We start from the raw sequence: 17,060 nt of genomic DNA, 5'->3' as shown, positions 1-17,060 counted from the left end.
TTATGGCCATGAATTGTCTCTTTTTGAATATTAATCTTTGCAATAGCCTACTTAAAGGGTTAGTTCACCCAAAAATGAAAATTCAAACAAACAAAAATAACGACTTTATTCCACTATTCATTTCCTTCTCTCTGGGCCTCGTAGTGTTTTTGCGCAGCGCGTCTGTGTTACACGTCATCACGCATCACACACATGACCAGCGTCGGCCAATAGTGAGCCTACGTGGTGACGTGTAACACAGACGCGCAGCGCAAAAACACTACGTGAACCAACTAGAGGCCCAGAGAGAAGGAAATGAATAGTGGAATAAAGTCGTTATTTTTGTTTGTTTTTGCGCACAAAAAGTATTTTCGTCGCTTGATATAGGCCTACTTAAGATTGAGCCACTGTAGTCACTTGGACTATATTAACGATCTCTTTAATAACTTTTCTGGGCCAGCAAGTTTCGGTCACCTAGCAGCCTATGGAGAAGTGATCAGCTCTCAGATTTCATCAAAAATATCTTAATTTGTGTTCCGAAGATGAACGAAGGTCTTACGCGGTTGGAACAACATGAGGGTGAGTAATTACTGACAGAATTTTCATTTTTGGGTGAACTAACCTTTTAACTCAGACAACATTTACTCGGACCACAAATTGAGTTTTATTAATTTCAGAATTAAAAGAAATACACCTCTGGATTAACCACATATAAACTTATATTTGCCATCATTTATCGCCACATAAACATTTCAGCTTTTGGGTAAATATATATATATATATATTATTTTGATTTTTTATCCTTTTTTTAAAATATATATATATATATTTGAGATATATCTAATGACAAAAAAAGATACATGTTTGCCTTACACAATAAATGAATTAGGCAGCTCGTTAGCAAGCATTTTGCATTTGTTACTCATTTTTGTAAGTTACAGAAAGCAACCCTGTGTGTGAGCAGGTCAAAGGTGAACCGTCTGCCATTAGAGCTGAGCTGAATATGCAACTCCACATTTGATAATATCTCCATCTAGTGGATATTTCCTTTCACAATGAGTCAACTGGGTAAACCTGATTTAGCTTGCGTTAGTGACTACCTGTTCAACCCTTTGTACTCTTTTTAGGTTATATAACATTTGTGTAACACAACATCATAGAGACAGACAAAAATGTAGTAACATTGTAAATTTTAAATCATTGCAGCATCCATTTCAGAATAATTTTACAAAGAATTTTTGGCACAGTGAGACAGGATACATGGTTCATGATTAAAAGATTAATAAGATTAAAAGGAATTGGGAAGCTTTACATTCTCCTGGATATGAGAGACTTTTCTGGGTAATATAATGAGCTGAACATTTCTGTAATCCATTTTTTGGATTTTGGATCAACCTTTTCATTTTCATATATATATATATATATGTATGTATGTACTTACACAGTGGACATGAATGAACCTGACACTACCAGTCAAATTTTTTTACTCATTCTTTATGACTATTTTATATATTTTAGATGAATAGTAAAGTCATTATAGCTATGAAACAACAAATGGAAGTAAATTATGTAGTGACCATAATGTAAAAAAAAAAAAAAAAAAAACTTTCGGTAACACTTTAATTTAGGGTCCAATTCTTACTATGAACTAGTTGCTTATTAGCATGCAAATTACTAGGATATTAACTGTTTATTAGTAATTATAAAGCACATGTTAATGCCTTATTATGCATGACAATATTCTACATCCCTTAATCCACACAATACCTGAACTTAATAACTACCTTACTGACTATTAATAAGCAGTAATTAGTAGTTAATATAATTTTATAAAACTTTGTAATATTATACATTTTTTATTATTGCATAGATATTTATGCATTAACACAATTTTTATTTGTCTACAAAACTAATTTTGAACATTTAAGCAAAAGCCTTCAGATCAAAAAGTTAAGATGATGAGAAATGGTTTCAAGTGTCAAGTATCTAATGTTTTGACTGGCAGTGTATTCACAGAGTCTTTCTTCAAATAAAGTGTTTGAAAACAGTTTAAAGGTCAAGTGCCCTTAAACATCTTTATAGCAGCAGTTTTATACTGACTGACAGAGATAAAATAAAAAAAAACATTCATTTGTGCCATTTTCAACCACTGAAAATGTATCTTTAGGGTATTTTACTATAAGGAATGCTTGCTTCTAGAACAATTCAGATGGGTGGAAAATGCACAGAGCTGACAATGGCATCATTATTGGTTAACAGTGGCCATGTTAAAATAATTTTCTAGGTTAAACAAGTTAGTTTGCCCAAAAATGAAAATTTTGTCATCTATTCATCCTCAAGTTGTTCCAAATCGGTATGAATTTCTTTCTTCTGTTGAACACAAAAGAAGATATTTTGAAGAATGTTAGTGTCACAAGATGAAGAAAATGAGGATGAAGGAGAGTCCAAAAAGGGTTCAATAAACAAAAAGGATCCTTTAATGACAACAAACTCAGGTAATCCACAAAGATAAAGGCAAAGTGACAAACTAAAAGTCCATAAAAAAAAAAAAAGATAACCGAGTGTTCATGAAGGTTGGTAACCAGAGACAGTTGATGGGCCCCATTGACTTCCATAGAATGAAAAAAAAATCCTATGGAAGTCAATGGGTGCCGTCAACTGTCTGGTTACCAACATTCTTCAAAATATCTTCTTTTGTGTTCAACAGAAGAAAGAAACTCATACAGGTTTGGAACAACTTGAGAGTGAGTAGGCTAAATGATGACAGAATTTTATTTTTAGGGTGAACTATCCCTTTAAGCTTTATGTACAGTCTCTGTGGAATGTTGTAACTCAATGCATTGTTTTTTACTTTAAACTAAAAAAACTAAAAAAAAATTTTCTGTGGAAATGGATTGCACACCAAAGATGCCCTTCATAGAGTTAAACTGTTATTAAATATCCCATTAATGACAATATCTTAACTGCAGCTAAAAGTCAAGTCAAGGCAGCTTCTCTTGGTGACAAACCTCTCCAAGTCATTAACAACATGCCAGTGCAAATGCTGCGGGGCATCAGATGGAGTTGACACACACTCATTTTTTCTGAGACGCCCAGACAATCAAACCAATAATGACAGCCACCACAACCAGAATAGCGATGAAGATGAAAATCTTCTTGCGGAATGACGTCTACAGGGAGCAGAAGAAATGAGTCACTAGTATAATAGTCAATTTAGCAATTGTCAATTTAGCATTTTTAAAAAAACAGTACATTTAATTTATTATAGCAATTTATTTAAAAAATATTTAATTAAATAGTAATTTAATTAAAATATATGAATGCAATATACAATATATCAGTAAAAAAGTAGCATATGAGTAGCATAAGCGTAGGCCATACAAGTACAAGAACTCAAACACATGAGTGCAAGGGAAGCTTTCAAGCAAATTACAACTTAAATTTGCATCTGTTTCTCAAACAAAGCTATTGTATGACTTAGAAGCTATTGTGAAGATTTGGAATATAGTACAGAAGTCATATAGGCTATTTTCATGGTGCATTTTTGTGCTTTTTGGAGCTTGACAGTGTCCATCTACTTTCATTTAGATGAATTTCTCCTTTTGTGCTCCACAGAAGAAATAAAGCCATACTGGTTCGAAATAACGTGAGGGTGAGTAAATTATGTACCTGGTAACTTGCTGCTCTATTCAGATTTTGTGTTGCTGACTGCACATGGATCTCTGCGGTCGATACATTGGCCTCTATACTGTCTGCAAGACGAGAGGGAGATAAAACATCTCAGGGTTAAACACAGAATCAATTTCTTTCCTACAGTGAGAACTGATCAAATATTCTGACTCCGTTATTTGCATAAAAAAAATATTATTTTAACAACATTGTTATTTATGTTTACATTAAAATGTTGTTTAAGGATAATGCACAGTCCCTCAGAACTTCATTAAAAATCCCTTAGTGAGCAATATTTCATCATTCATTCAGTTATGCATCTCAAAGTTTTGGTGGGTAGCACAAACAATGATGCAAACGGTTGTAAATTGGATGAAATATGCAATACATGCAAACAACACCAATAGGTGCTTGCTAATAGCTCATGTCATTAAAAGTTTAGTGCTTGAACAAACAGTCCCACTGAGCCGGTGTGTGTGAAGCCTCGCAGGTCTTCATTATCAACATCTGCTTTTCCCTTTAACACCTTTAATTGCACTTTCCTGTCTAAGAGTTTCATCACTAAACACACACTCCCTCAGAGCCAAGTCTAAACAAAAACACAGATTTTATTTTAATTGAAATATATTTAATATAATTATTAAACAAGTATCATACTTATTTATAATATATAATTAGTGTATATATATATATATATATATGAGAGAGAGAGAGAGAGAGAGAGAGAGAGATCTCCAGGCCAAATCTGCAATTATACAGGAAAAAAAGCTAAAATATTGTTATAAAAAATACATTTTCCTACAATCTTATTAAGCATCTAGTTAATAGACAGATGCTTACAGAAGGAGAGATTTATTTACTGTCCACAAGATTGTGGCTCATAAGTCACAGGACAGCCTACATGTGTTTACTTTTCAACAATTAAAGTACACATGAGCACATTAAAGCATTTGGAGAGACCTAAGTTGACTAGACATCAGTGTTCAGTTTGTTTAGTGAATGCTGTCTTCCCAGTGCCAGTCCTAGACTTCTGGAGGCCCTAAGCAAAACTGTGAGAGAGGGCCTCTGTCAGTGCGTAAAAAAAAGACCCCCATCTGTTTAATCTGTTCTTTCAGAGCAGTTTCACTGTCAATCAATAACAGTGAGTTGAAAGCCGCCTGGGGAATAGTGTCTCATTTGCAACTTTTTTAGCATCATGCATGTTCGGCAGGAGGCTGTATATCACGGCAGTGGCGTTACATGATTTAACTGATTTGGATGTTAGGAAGGACATAGGAAAGCCAACAGCACACCACTTGACAACGCGTTTTCATAATCATTGGAAGCCAAAATCAAAACGAAACTGATTCAACTTCTATTAATCTCACAGCCCTAGTCTTAAAATTAGATTTAAAAGCTATTTGAGAGCAAGAGGGCCCCCTGGTGGTTTGGGGGCCCTATGCAACTTGCGTACTTTGCATATAGGGAGGACCGGCAATGTGTCTTCCAAACTCAAGTGTCCACCAGCAAACTTTTTAAACAGTTTATTTGGCCTAATATATGTTCGAGAGTCAACTATTTTGACTTGGGTCAGTAACCATTTAGCATTGCCCTGATAGCCTTCTTGTATATCCTAGCATCATGTGGGAAGAGCATCATGTTTTGTAAGTGTAAAAAACTAGTTACCAATCATGTCTCCCTGTTCATGCACCATCATGCCCAGATCTCTGAAGATGTCATTAATATTTGTAATGTCCGACTGAAAAACAAGAGTGTGTGTTTTACACATGCCTTAACTATTCAAATTGTATTACATTAGCACAATGCTTGTCAATTGTAAGATTAGTAGTTCTTTGATGAGTTGGGGTTTGAATGAGTCTCACCTCCAGCTGTCTGATTGCTGATTCTCTCTCCTGAATGAGATGCAGATCTTCTTCTGTGAAATTCTCCTCATAGCTCTGAGTTTGAGCCTGAATCTCACTAAAAACACACACAGAGAACAGTTTTTTTTAATGCATAAATGTGACAGGACAGCAGAGATTTAAAGTTCCCCTATTATGCCATTTTAAAGGTTCTTCATTTTGTTTTTGAGTTCAACTACAATAGGTTTACATGCATCCGCTCCAAGGTCAAAAATCACTTTAATTTTCTCATAATATACATTGTAACATCTCTTCTTTTCTCTGTTGTCTGAAACGGTTCGATAAAGGATTCAGTCTCTCTAAACCCCTCCTTTCAGACAACCGGCTCTACTCTGATTGGTCAGATGGCTCAGTCTGTTGTGATTGGTTGACCGCTTACAGTGCGTGTTGAAAACTAAACGGCCATTACCATATCTGAATTTCAGCTCCAGAGGCTTCCTCAGCACTTGTAAACACAATGTTAAAGGGTTAGTTCACCCAAAAATGAAAATTACCCCATGATTTACTCACCCTCAAGTCATCCTAGGTGTATATGACATTCTTCTTTCAGACGAATACAATCAAAGTTATATTAAAAAATGTCCATCAAAGTGTATCCATCCATTATAAAAGTAATCCACAAGGCTCCGGGGGGTTAATAAAGGCCTTCTGAAGTTAAGCGATGTGTTCGTATAAGAAAAATATCCATATTTAAAACTTCCATATTTATCAATATTTACTTAATATCCATATTTATCAACTAACATGACTAGCTTAGTGCAAATTTTTCTTACACTAACACATCGATTCACTTCAGAAGGCCTTTATTAACCCCCGCAGAGCTGTGTGGATTACTTTTATGATGGATGGATGCACTTTGATGGACTTCAAAACCATAAACTGCCATTCACTGCCATTATAAAGCTTGGAAGTGCCAGGGCATTTTTTAATATAACTCCGATTGTATTCGTCGTGTACACCTAGGATGACTTGAGGGTGAGTAAATCATGGGGTAATTTTCATTTTTGGTTGAACTAACCTTTTAAGGACAGTAATGATTGGGTCGGTTTTACCGTATCAATTCGAGCGCGGGAGATCTCCAGGAACAGGATTGTGCACCCCTGCATTACATTAACCCTCTGGGGTCGGCTGTCGTGCCGGCGTGACAAGCTCGATTTTTTTCTTATCAGTGCAAAAGAGACTCAAAATACTCAATATAAGTGTTATACATCATTCGATCCTGTTAAGTGTCAATTATTTTTGTGTGTATACTCACAATAAAAACAAAGTGTTGTGCTTTTCGCCAAATAAAGAAAAATGAACATGATGCGAGTTCTGCTTTCTCTCTGTTAGTGAAGTCCATTTTGAAACACGTCCGAAAATGAACTGTAACTCAGCGAATACTCAGTCACACAGGCACGAGAGATATGTCTTTATAAAGCTTGAATTCTCTTCTTTTAAATGAAGTAATTTATATAAAAAACAAATATTCTCTGTTTATGTAATCTGTATGAAAAGAGAAAGATGTCAGTCATTCTCATTTCAGCTCATTATCTGCTAATGTGAACACGCCTACGGAGAGCACGTGCTATTCAAATGCAAATGATCTGAGGCAATCCATTCAAACCTGTGAACGCCCACATCAACTCCATAAAACACATCAAGTTTAATCAGCTTAACCCTCTGAGGTTGGCAATCAGGCCGGCGTGATTTGCTCGTTTTTTTTCCTATTAGTTCAAACGAGAGTCCAAATACTCTGTTGACTTTGATCTTACAAACCAGTTTCATACATCAATCGATCCTGTTAAATGTGTATTATTTTTGTGTATACTCACAATAAAAACAAAGTGTTGTGCTTTTTGCCAAATAAAGAAAAATAAACTCAAAGCGAGTTCTGCCTTCTCTCTGTCAGTGTAGTCCATTCTGAAACGCGTCCGAAAATGAACGATAACTCAGCGAATACTCAGTCAAACAGACATACAGACACACAGGCATGAAGCTTGAATTCTCTTCTTTTAAATGAAGTAATTTATATAAAAAACTAATATTCTCAGTTCATGTAATCTGTAAGAAAAGAGCGAGATGTCAGTCGTTCTCATCTCATCTAATTATTTTTAATGTGACCCCGCCCACGGAGAGCGCACGCTATTCAAACGCAAATTACTGAGGCAATCCACGCAAACCTGTGAAGGCCCCCATATCAGCTCGAGAAAACACAAGTTTAATCAGATCATTGTACTTGTTTACACCGTCTCGCAGCGCTGTGAGGAATAATAATAATGGAAAATGTACCTCAGAAGTGCGGGTATTTCGAGGAGCAAGGATCCGACAGAGCTGAGGAATACTGAAGTAAGTTTTTTTTCCTTCTCAAGTGAATCGCGTTTCTGTTTGTGAATGAATGAACGGCAGAGATGCGCGCTGTTTACCACAGCTCGCAAAAAGACAGTTTAAATCGCGTTTCTGTGTGTGAATGAATGATGATGTTTTAGCAAACTGTATTGCTATACTGAGATGAGTAAAAATCGACTGAAATATGTTGAAATAAAATGTAGGCTATTTGTATAAGCAACGTATTAAACTGCAAATTAACATTTATATGCCCTAATATTTCATAAAAACAACGTTACAGTCAGGCGTTTCTGTGTGTGAATGAATGTTTTGCTTTTAGCAAACTGTATTGCTATACTGAGTAAAAATCGACTGAAATATGTTGAAATAAAATGTATTTGTATAAGCAACGTATTAAACTGCAAATTAACATTTATATTTCTTATAATAAAAACGAAAGACCTATGTTACAGACATATGAAAGACAACATTTCGTTGATTAGTTTTGGATAGATTATACATTTTTACTGTAAAATATCTGCCACCTCAAATAAGCTTTTGTTTGCCAATTTTTGCTCATATGTTAAATATAGTATGTTTTGTCAAAAATAAAGTAATCAAATAATCAATCAAATCCTTAACTTTGAAATATGTATGATAAAATGTATACTTTAGTTTTTACAAAGAAAGATTACACTTGAATTGTTGTTGTAATTGTAACCTTTTTAATAAAAAAATATATTTACAAGGTAGATGTAAACAAACTATTAAAAGGTAAATATAAGCCTTTTCTTTAAATAATTTTTATTGTGTTTTATTAGTGACAAATTTGGGGAGAGGATAAATATTCCAAAACTGAAAATACAGTATGAGAATTAACTGCACAATTACTAGACATGTTTTCCTTGGATATTATAGGCCAATTTGCAAGCACAATTTGTGGAAAAATATATATTTTTTTAGATGCTTCCAACTGTTGCTCTTGCATTCTTTCTTGTGGCTATAGGTGACACACCTGAATGAATGGCTCATTAAGTATGCGGGCCCCATTGTCTCCTCAGGTGCGAACCACTAAATATGCATGATGGTGTCATTGGATCGTTGACGCCCACTCGAATATTGCCTTTCCAAACAGAAAGTGCTTTGCAAAATTTAAATCAATGTATTGTGTTATGTGAATGATAAGGCAGGGTGATTTTCACATCATTTTGAAGAAAAAACTCTAGGCGACATCCATTAGTCAAAAGTCTTATTGACACATATTTAGTATGTGTTTTGTGGCCTTATTTCAGAAACTTTAGTTTTTAGTTTTTTCAATGACCATGCATAAACATTATTCTCTCAAAAATAAAAACATGTACATACATGTTGCTCACATATTATAGTAGCCCTGTTTGTGCTAAATAGAGTGTAATGACACCTTTGCCATTAATATGTTTATAAGCAACTGAAAAAAGCACAAATGTCAGGGCATGTCAAAACATCTCAAGGACCCAAAAACACCTTAGACCCCAGAGGGTTAAAGGGTAATGTCCGAAAAGCATAATGGGGCATCTTAAAGTCAGTGTCTAACCTTTTAAAGGGTGACGCAATTCCTCCAAAGTCATCATTTAGATCACCAGCCTGTAGGCAGAAAGAGAATTCTTTGAGAAATCTGCAACATGCCAATATGCCACCTTTTATTACTCAAAAAAAAAAACATCATTATACTTCAAGCAAAGGATCATCTGCAGTATAGAATGATACTGCAACTAAATTGTGATTCACAATCATACTATATTAGATGCATCCTAGTCTCAGCTTCAGACATCACGCCCATGAACTGTTGGCTTAAGCTCACAAAACGGGAAACACTTCGGACATTTCGAAGTCGTCATCTGATTGGATGAATTAGACGTGCGGCGTGTTCTTTAACGGTCCGCCTGGAAAGCAGTCATGATGCCAAACCTCCTCATGGTAGAAGAAAGCCGTCGAGTTTACAACTGTGACAATAAGCGCTTAACAGTGTCAACTAAACACTGGATTTTAAAAAATATGTAAAGTTTATGGCTCCATTGTTGCAGAAAACTTGCACAACATTCTTGATTGAATAATTTAATATATGCACTACGGTCTGTATCGCAAAGACATTGACGTTACATTTTCACGCCCCTAAACATGATGCTGAACATGATGCTTAACAAAACGAACTGTGATTGGTTGCTTTACATGTCAGCCGGCCTCTTTGTGCGGTCCTTGGCCAATAAAAGCTGCGATGCAGTCCAGACCTTCTGCTGTCAGTCTGAAGGTCTGGCTATGCAAGACTAGATGCATCCTAACTGGGGAAACACGTGGATTTAAGTAGTGTGTATTACTATCAAAGAAATGGACTATAGAAACTGGCCTTTACACGTTAGATATTTGTGTCTGTATAAATCAACAAAGCATTTTACCTTCAATTAGGTGGATAATATCAATTTATTTATGTAATTCTTTCATTACAATTGTAAAAGATGACACTTACTGAAACTCTTGAGCTCGCACGGACACGTTCCACAAACTCCTTCTCTTTCTTTGCTACCTCGCGCTGAACTTTCTGGAAAACACCCAGTGCGTTGGAGAATTCAGTGATGAGACGCTCTCGCTGGATTTTTCTTTGCCGCTGTGTAAGAAAAGAGGAACGTCACATTTTAACTGTACTGGTATAGGTATAGTTCAACCAAAAAATGTAATTAGGTAAAGTCAATGGTAATCCAAAGCCATTTAGTTATCAAGATTCTTCAAAATATATTCTGTTGTGTTCCACAGAAGTAATAAAGTCATACAGGTTTGGAACAACATGAGGGTGAATAAATGACAGAATTTTCAATTTTGGGGTGCACTGTCCCTTTAAGTTAATACTGTTATATGTCAATGTTTAAGCCCTATCCCAACACTGAATATTTGTATTTCTTTACTTATAAAACAAAGTTATGGACGCTGAATGTTCGACCATATACAAATTCTATAAAACAAAAGTCTATTTAAGTACTTTCATAGGAATTACTGTGGTGAATTTGAGGTTATACAGTGGAACAGTTTGATTTCTGTACCTGTTCTGGGCTCACAGGTAAAGAGCTGAAGTCTTTCATGTATTTATCTGTCACTTTAGCAAGATGATTGACATTCTGCTGTTTCTCCTGTCTGTATGTTTTGACAAATAAAAACAAATATATTTTGTATTTACATATATAACTGTTTTATTTATTTTATGCGTGATAAATTAAAGGGAAGGGAACTAGCTGCTTGTATTCGACTCACAATGTTTGTCGCAGGATAGTCGTGTCTTGTGCTGTTCCAAAATGTCTCATCATCTGCTGGATTTCATTAGCTGGTAAAAAAAAAAGAAAAAAAAAGGCAAGACCTAAACAAACTGGATAACCACTTTTAAGCACACCTCCCATGCTATTGGGTTATGTAAAAGTGTGTATTATGGTTTTTCATAACCATCCATTTATTATTGATTCCTCTTATACTTGATTTTACATGTTGTGGTTAGTACATGTAGATTTTCTCATTAAACTGCATAACATAAATATGGCCAACATTTATGTGCAATGCACGCTTCACAAGTAACTGAAGTTGTGACAAGAGAAACCAGACAATTAACTTTTCCGGCAGGGTTAAACGCCCAGGTGAAGACTAATCTAGACATAATGTAGTAGTTTAAAATGGTCTTGTTCCTTGCAAGGACTGAATCAGCAGTTTTCTAGTTAGTTTTAGTCCAAAATGGATGGTTATTTAAAATGTATTTGGCAAAACCAGTGATTCAAACTCACACTTTTTATGTAACATTTATGCAAACAGTCCACACATCACATAAATAAAGAGGTATAGAGTAAAATTGACTCACTCAGCAGTGTTATTCTCTGGATATTTGAACTTATATTCTGTGCCAGCAAATTTGCATCAACTCCGCTTGACCCAGACATGATGGAGATCACAGAATGAGTCACCAAACCTAGAAAGATTACCGATGTTAAATCACATGTACTCTCAGGGATACTATCTCTTTTTCTGTATGTATAAATATATAGTAGCTATATATATATATATATAAGGTTCGCATTCTCTATATATTGATATATAAAACATTACATAATATATTTTTTTCACATAGGCTATATTGCTTTAAATTGCTTATTTACATTTTTTTGCTTTGTGAATTCTGTCCTCCAATAACATTCAAATGTATCTGTGTGCTATAGTTCATACATTCATACAATAGTATAATGAAGATTTTAAATGAAATGTAGAATTTTTCATAAATGTCATGACGGGACAAGCGGTCACAAATTGTTTGCTATTTTATCATAATGATTTTACTGTTGAAATGTTTCTATAAAGCCTAATGTGTTGCCTCATGGTTCCCATTGTGACAAGTTACCCCATAGTGTGACTACGTGCCTTGGTTTACTCACATTAGTTATTAGTTCGATAATGATTCGAAAAAATCTAGAATAGTGTTGTTCAAACGTTAGCAGGCTAACTAATGTTTACCGACCTCCGCACCTGCAAAACGAAAGAATGCGGAAATCACAGCGCCTAAACTCACAAGCACATTCATTTATTATAAAATTAGACAGTTTCTATATTTACTAACGCACACCAAACATACACCAAGAATGGTCAGGAAAATGACATTGTCGTATTGTTAAATAAATGTTCAGATCACGAGCTGTCAAAGACTTTCACATTGAATGAACTTCAGAACCAGCGACGTTTGTTCATCTCTTCACTGACTTTTCCACGTAAAATTACTCTTAATTAAGTCAACACACTTGCACTGTGTATAATGACATGCCTTTTACTTTGATATGTACTTTCGATGTTCAGTTTACCTGGATTTCCTGAGTGAAACTCTGAGCCCTCAGCTGATTTCTTGACGCCTGAGTCACGTGATTTCTGTTCAATCTTCCGCGTGCGTTCAGGAATATGCACTACACATTTTCAGTCGCAAATATTTTATAGCTGTCTCTAAATATAGAACACTTACCTTAGTTAAAAAATAAATCATAACTTGTTCTTGTGTTTTGTGTGTGTGTGTGTGTGTGTGTGTGGGGGGGGGGGGGGGGGGGGGGTAACTAGTTAGCAAATAAGAAGCAGACTTTAATATTATGTTATTTCCACATGTGTTAATTAGGCTTATCATTAAAATTCACAAAGACAGTTACAGTAGGCTACTCTTCACACTCTGATATCTCCTAATTATAATGTCTTTCATTTTTGCGAATTGTAATTCTTAACAAAGAGAATGAAGCATGTATAAAGATTGAAGAATTTTTTTAATCAAAAGGCCAAGAAGATCACCAATGCAAACATATTTTTGTAACAAATACATGCATTTTCATATTAACAGTCTTCATGAAACAAGTTAAACTGGTTAGTTGATGTCTGCAGTATTTTTAAGCTAACAATAAGCTTCACTGACCTTTTGAACCAGGGGTAAGATATTGCATATATAAATGGATTAATGCATGAATTAGTGTAAAATAAATACAGTACAGCAGAGACGCTCACAGATGACTTTTGAAATTGTTTGATATTAAGCATACCTATATACCAGGGAACCCAGCAAATGAAATACACAAAGACAATTGTGCTCAATGTTTTTGTTGCCTTCACCTCTGATTTCCTGGAGGATTTTAGATTTTTCTGAGAGACTCTTTTCTTTGTAAATTTGGAGATGGATTTTGCTTGTCTCAAGGCCACTGTCAGAATTCTTACATACAGGATTAATATCACTATACACGGAGTAATGAAGCTCACTATCAAGTCGGCTGAACCCCAGGCATTGCTGATAGCAACTGCACATTCTCTAAAACAGATCACAGTTGTCCCCGTCAGGTTTAAGTTTCCATAATTCACTGATACAAGATTATAAAAGATGGATGCAGCCCATCCTAAACTTATGCAGATCAGTGTTTTTCTCATTGTCATTTTGGACATATACAGGAGTGGATCACACACAGCAAAATAACGATCAACAGCCACAAGAATGATGTTCATGAGGGACACAGACAGAAGAGTGGACATAATTATATGAAAGATACGACAGTGCGACTTTCCCATGTAAAAACACGAGTTAATGCTCCTGACGCTTTCAACAGGCATCACACAAATTCCCACCAAGAAGTCAGATCCGGCTAGTGAGAGGATGAGGAGGTTGGTCGGTGTGTGAAGCTGCTTGAAAACTGTTATAGAGATGATGACAAGTAGGTTTCCACACACCGTCAGCACAGAGATTGTAGATATGTACAAGAAAAACAATACATTGACATAATTCAAATGAAAGTCCAGAGAGCAGCTTGTATTCCAGGAAGGAAAGCAGTGATGCTCAAGATATTCCATGGAGAAAGCCTTCACTGCTTTAAACTTCAATGCCTATGTGATATGGCTGCAGATCCAAAATCCTAAAGATGATTTCACTGCCAGTTTGCTTATATAAGTCCAATGACAGGTGTCGTTTATGGGAGTGACCAAGAATTTTAAGCATTCTACAGTCATGAGAGTTTACAATTACCATACAACAACTACAATCTATTTTTATGTATCAATCTTATATTGTGTCATGTTGATAAAAAAAGTAATATTGCAATTAAAATTAAATCCCCTGGTTTCACAAACAAGGCTTTAAAGGGATAATTCACCCAAACATTTAACTTCTGTCATCATTTACTCACCCTCAAGTTGTTCACAACCTTTATGAATTCCTTTCTTCTGATGAACACAAAAGATCTTTTGAAGAAAGTTGGGAACCAAACAGTTGATGGGCCTCATTGACTTCCCTAGTATTTTTTTTTTCATACTATGGAAGTTAATGAGGCCAATAAGGCCTAATCCTGGCCTAATCTAAACCCTGTCTGTGAAACCAGGCCTATACTATTTGTTTTGGATTTACTTATTGTGCTCTTGGATACATAATTGCAATTTAATTCCTGAATATTCCTTCCTAATAGAAAGGACTCAGACACACACACACACACACACACACACACACACACACACACACACACACACAAAGATCAGCTACTTATAACAAAACAAGCTATTAGCGCTGTAATAAGAAAGCAGAGGATCACAGTCTTAATTTTTTGAGATATTAGAATTGTTCGGCTACTTGATTTCATTCTCAAAAACCATAAAATGTTAGTAAATAAGTTTTTTTTGTGAATATCTGTTAACTTTCATCAGTGCATGATATTTGACATTATATAAGGCTTTTAAAGGTGCTCTAAGCGATTTTGGGTGACGTCAATTCTTGTTGACCGCCAAAGTATTGTCAAACAAAACAGAGGCTAGCTCGACCCTCCCTCCTCCTCATCCCGTCCCCTCCCCCTCCCTTCACGCATTCCTTCTCCTTTTCCCTCTTCTTTGCTATTTGTTCATCGGAACGTCGTCTCTTTGGTCGTGTGTCGGCCATATCAAAATTCAAGAGAATATAATTCTAACGTTAGTAGTTGTCTCCCTTGACTTTATCGGACTTCATGCCTCCACATCCCCCCGATTGCCTGCGAGCTTCTTCTCCTGTCTATACGGTAATTTATCTACTGTGCGACAGAGAGTCGTGTGGTTATGACACAATCGTTAGCCTATTTTTACAAAAATGGCTTCTATGGGGCCATAACGTAAGATACAAGGTAATGGAGCCTTTTATACATTGTCGTGTTTCTTTAGAAATAAACAATGGTCAAATAGAGTCTTTAAACGCCTCAGATGTAAAGTTATTCACTGTCAAAGTGACGCCAAAATGAATGGGAGTCAATGGAATGCTAACAGCAGGTGATGGCTTGTTAGCCAATGGATGCCCCCATAGAAGGTACGCTTTCTGGATGCCGGATTACCCCCTTGGGGTTATTCGCTCGGTGCAAGACTCTACTTCCGTTCTACTTCCGCTCCCTTGAGTGTGTGGGTCTGTACTTCCGGCAAGATGGCGATGTTTTACACCAGATGTCTCCAAGACCTGCCCAAGCTACCTGCCCAAACCATATCAGATGTCCACAGACTCGTCCGAAAGGGATGCACTGTCCCCAGGAGTAAACGGGAAAAGGGGTTTACTCCGGGGGTTCAAAAAAAGGGGTTCAAGTTTTATTGACAACTATGAAGGTAAGTTTGAAATTGACAGCAAAACACATTCACATTGTGGTATCGCTAACTAGCTAGCAGTAGCTATGTAGCTAACATTTAGGTCAGTTGTCCTGTAGAGATTTTAGATTTGTAGAATTATCAATTGTTTTTAACGTTTAACGTTTTTTAGTTGAGGTGCATACGACCAAAACAAAAACACAGCACCATGAAAAAGCACTAACTTTTCAGAACGAGAATAAACGATTCAATCGGGCGCAGAGAAAACATAACCTATTGCTATCGGACACTACGTTTAGACAGCTGTCAAGTTAGAATTAGTATGAGATTGTCAGAGGTGGGCCTACCGAATAGTGGTTTGAGTATTTCTTTTTGGTTTGTGTTGTAATGTATTGGGTCAGAAAACTAGAGACAAGTACTCACCAATGGCGATCAAGATTATTTACCACCCTTTTCTGTGCATCAGGCTGTTTGATTGACTGTACCGTGTTGAAAAGCATTCCAGTGTGTTTTGTCTAACATTACTTACATGAATGATGTTGAATTCCCACAGTGTCAAACAAAGTCCCTGCAGGGAGGGTGACCGTCAGGGCTGTATGTTATAGGTTAATGAGGAAGCATGAGAAGCCTCACAACCTCAGAGTAGGGGGGAAAACATGTTTAACCAGTTCAAGTCAGATTCTGGGGGATTTTTGTGGCTATAGTTGGTGATGTGGATGTAGAATAACAATAATAAAACTTAAGTCTGTTTATTTGATTTAAACCTGAACTATACTTTCATGGACACCCCAGAAACTGGTTGTTACTGCTCCCGTTCTTTGGAGCATACGTTTAAGTAGGCCTGTTCATGATGGGTACATTAGTCAGTGTGAGGTAAGAGCTGATTTTGTACCCTCAAAATCTAGGCTATACTAACCTGTTCAATGCTTTACTAACACTGTTGTTCTAACTGTATATAATACCAAGAAAATCTTTTAAGAGATTAGTGAGGCTGGCTTATTTGTTCTGGTAGCCTAATGAATCATACCGCTACTATTTGAATAGTTAGCCTGCTCTGACCTCTCACCTTTAGTGGGTTTTTTATAGTTGTTATCTAATGAC

General features: G+C 36.0%; 2 protein-coding genes across 2 annotated transcripts; both read right to left on the bottom strand.

Moving 5' to 3' along the window:
- Positions 1-876: 876 nt before the first annotated feature.
- Positions 877-12,784, bottom strand: stx7l (syntaxin 7-like). The gene is made up of 10 exons (XM_084091934.1): positions 12,716-12,784; positions 11,728-11,835; positions 11,136-11,205; positions 10,928-11,018; positions 10,360-10,497; positions 9,430-9,479; positions 5,511-5,607; positions 5,314-5,386; positions 3,649-3,731; positions 877-3,149 (listed from the first exon to the last, which is right to left on the bottom strand). Exons 2-10 carry the CDS (start codon positions 11,804-11,806, stop codon positions 3,054-3,056), a joined length of 777 nt encoding a protein of 258 aa, XP_083948060.1. The 5' UTR covers positions 11,807-11,835; positions 12,716-12,784; the 3' UTR covers positions 877-3,053.
- Positions 12,785-13,226: 442 nt separating this feature from the next.
- On the bottom strand, positions 13,227-14,225 carry LOC311069012 (trace amine-associated receptor 13c-like; the record flags this gene model as incomplete). The annotated part of the gene is made up of 1 exon (XM_084091932.1): positions 13,227-14,225. The coding sequence occupies one exon, from the start codon at positions 14,223-14,225 to the stop codon at positions 13,227-13,229; it is 999 nt and encodes a 332-aa protein (XP_083948058.1).
- Positions 14,226-17,060: the final 2,835 nt, after the last annotated feature.

Source organism: Abramis brama, assembly GCF_963993115.1.
Source record: "Abramis brama genome assembly, chromosome: 18".
NCBI classification, from domain to species: domain Eukaryota; kingdom Metazoa; phylum Chordata; class Actinopteri; order Cypriniformes; family Leuciscidae; genus Abramis; species Abramis brama.
The sequence above is the reverse complement of the archived record's forward strand: the minus strand, read 5'-3'. Positions and strand labels throughout refer to the sequence as shown.

Coding starts and splice junctions, on each gene's coding strand:
- stx7l (XM_084091934.1), bottom strand. CDS start 11,806: ATGTCTGGGTCAAGCGGAGTTGATGCAAATTTGCTGGCACAGAATATA. Junction 10,498..10,927: donor TACCTGTGAGCCCAGAACAG/GTACAGAAATCA, acceptor TTTCTTACACAG/CGGCAAAGAAAAATCCAGCG. Junction 9,480..10,359: donor GTGCGAGCTCAAGAGTTTCA/GTAAGTGTCATC, acceptor TTCTGCCTACAG/GCTGGTGATCTAAATGATGA.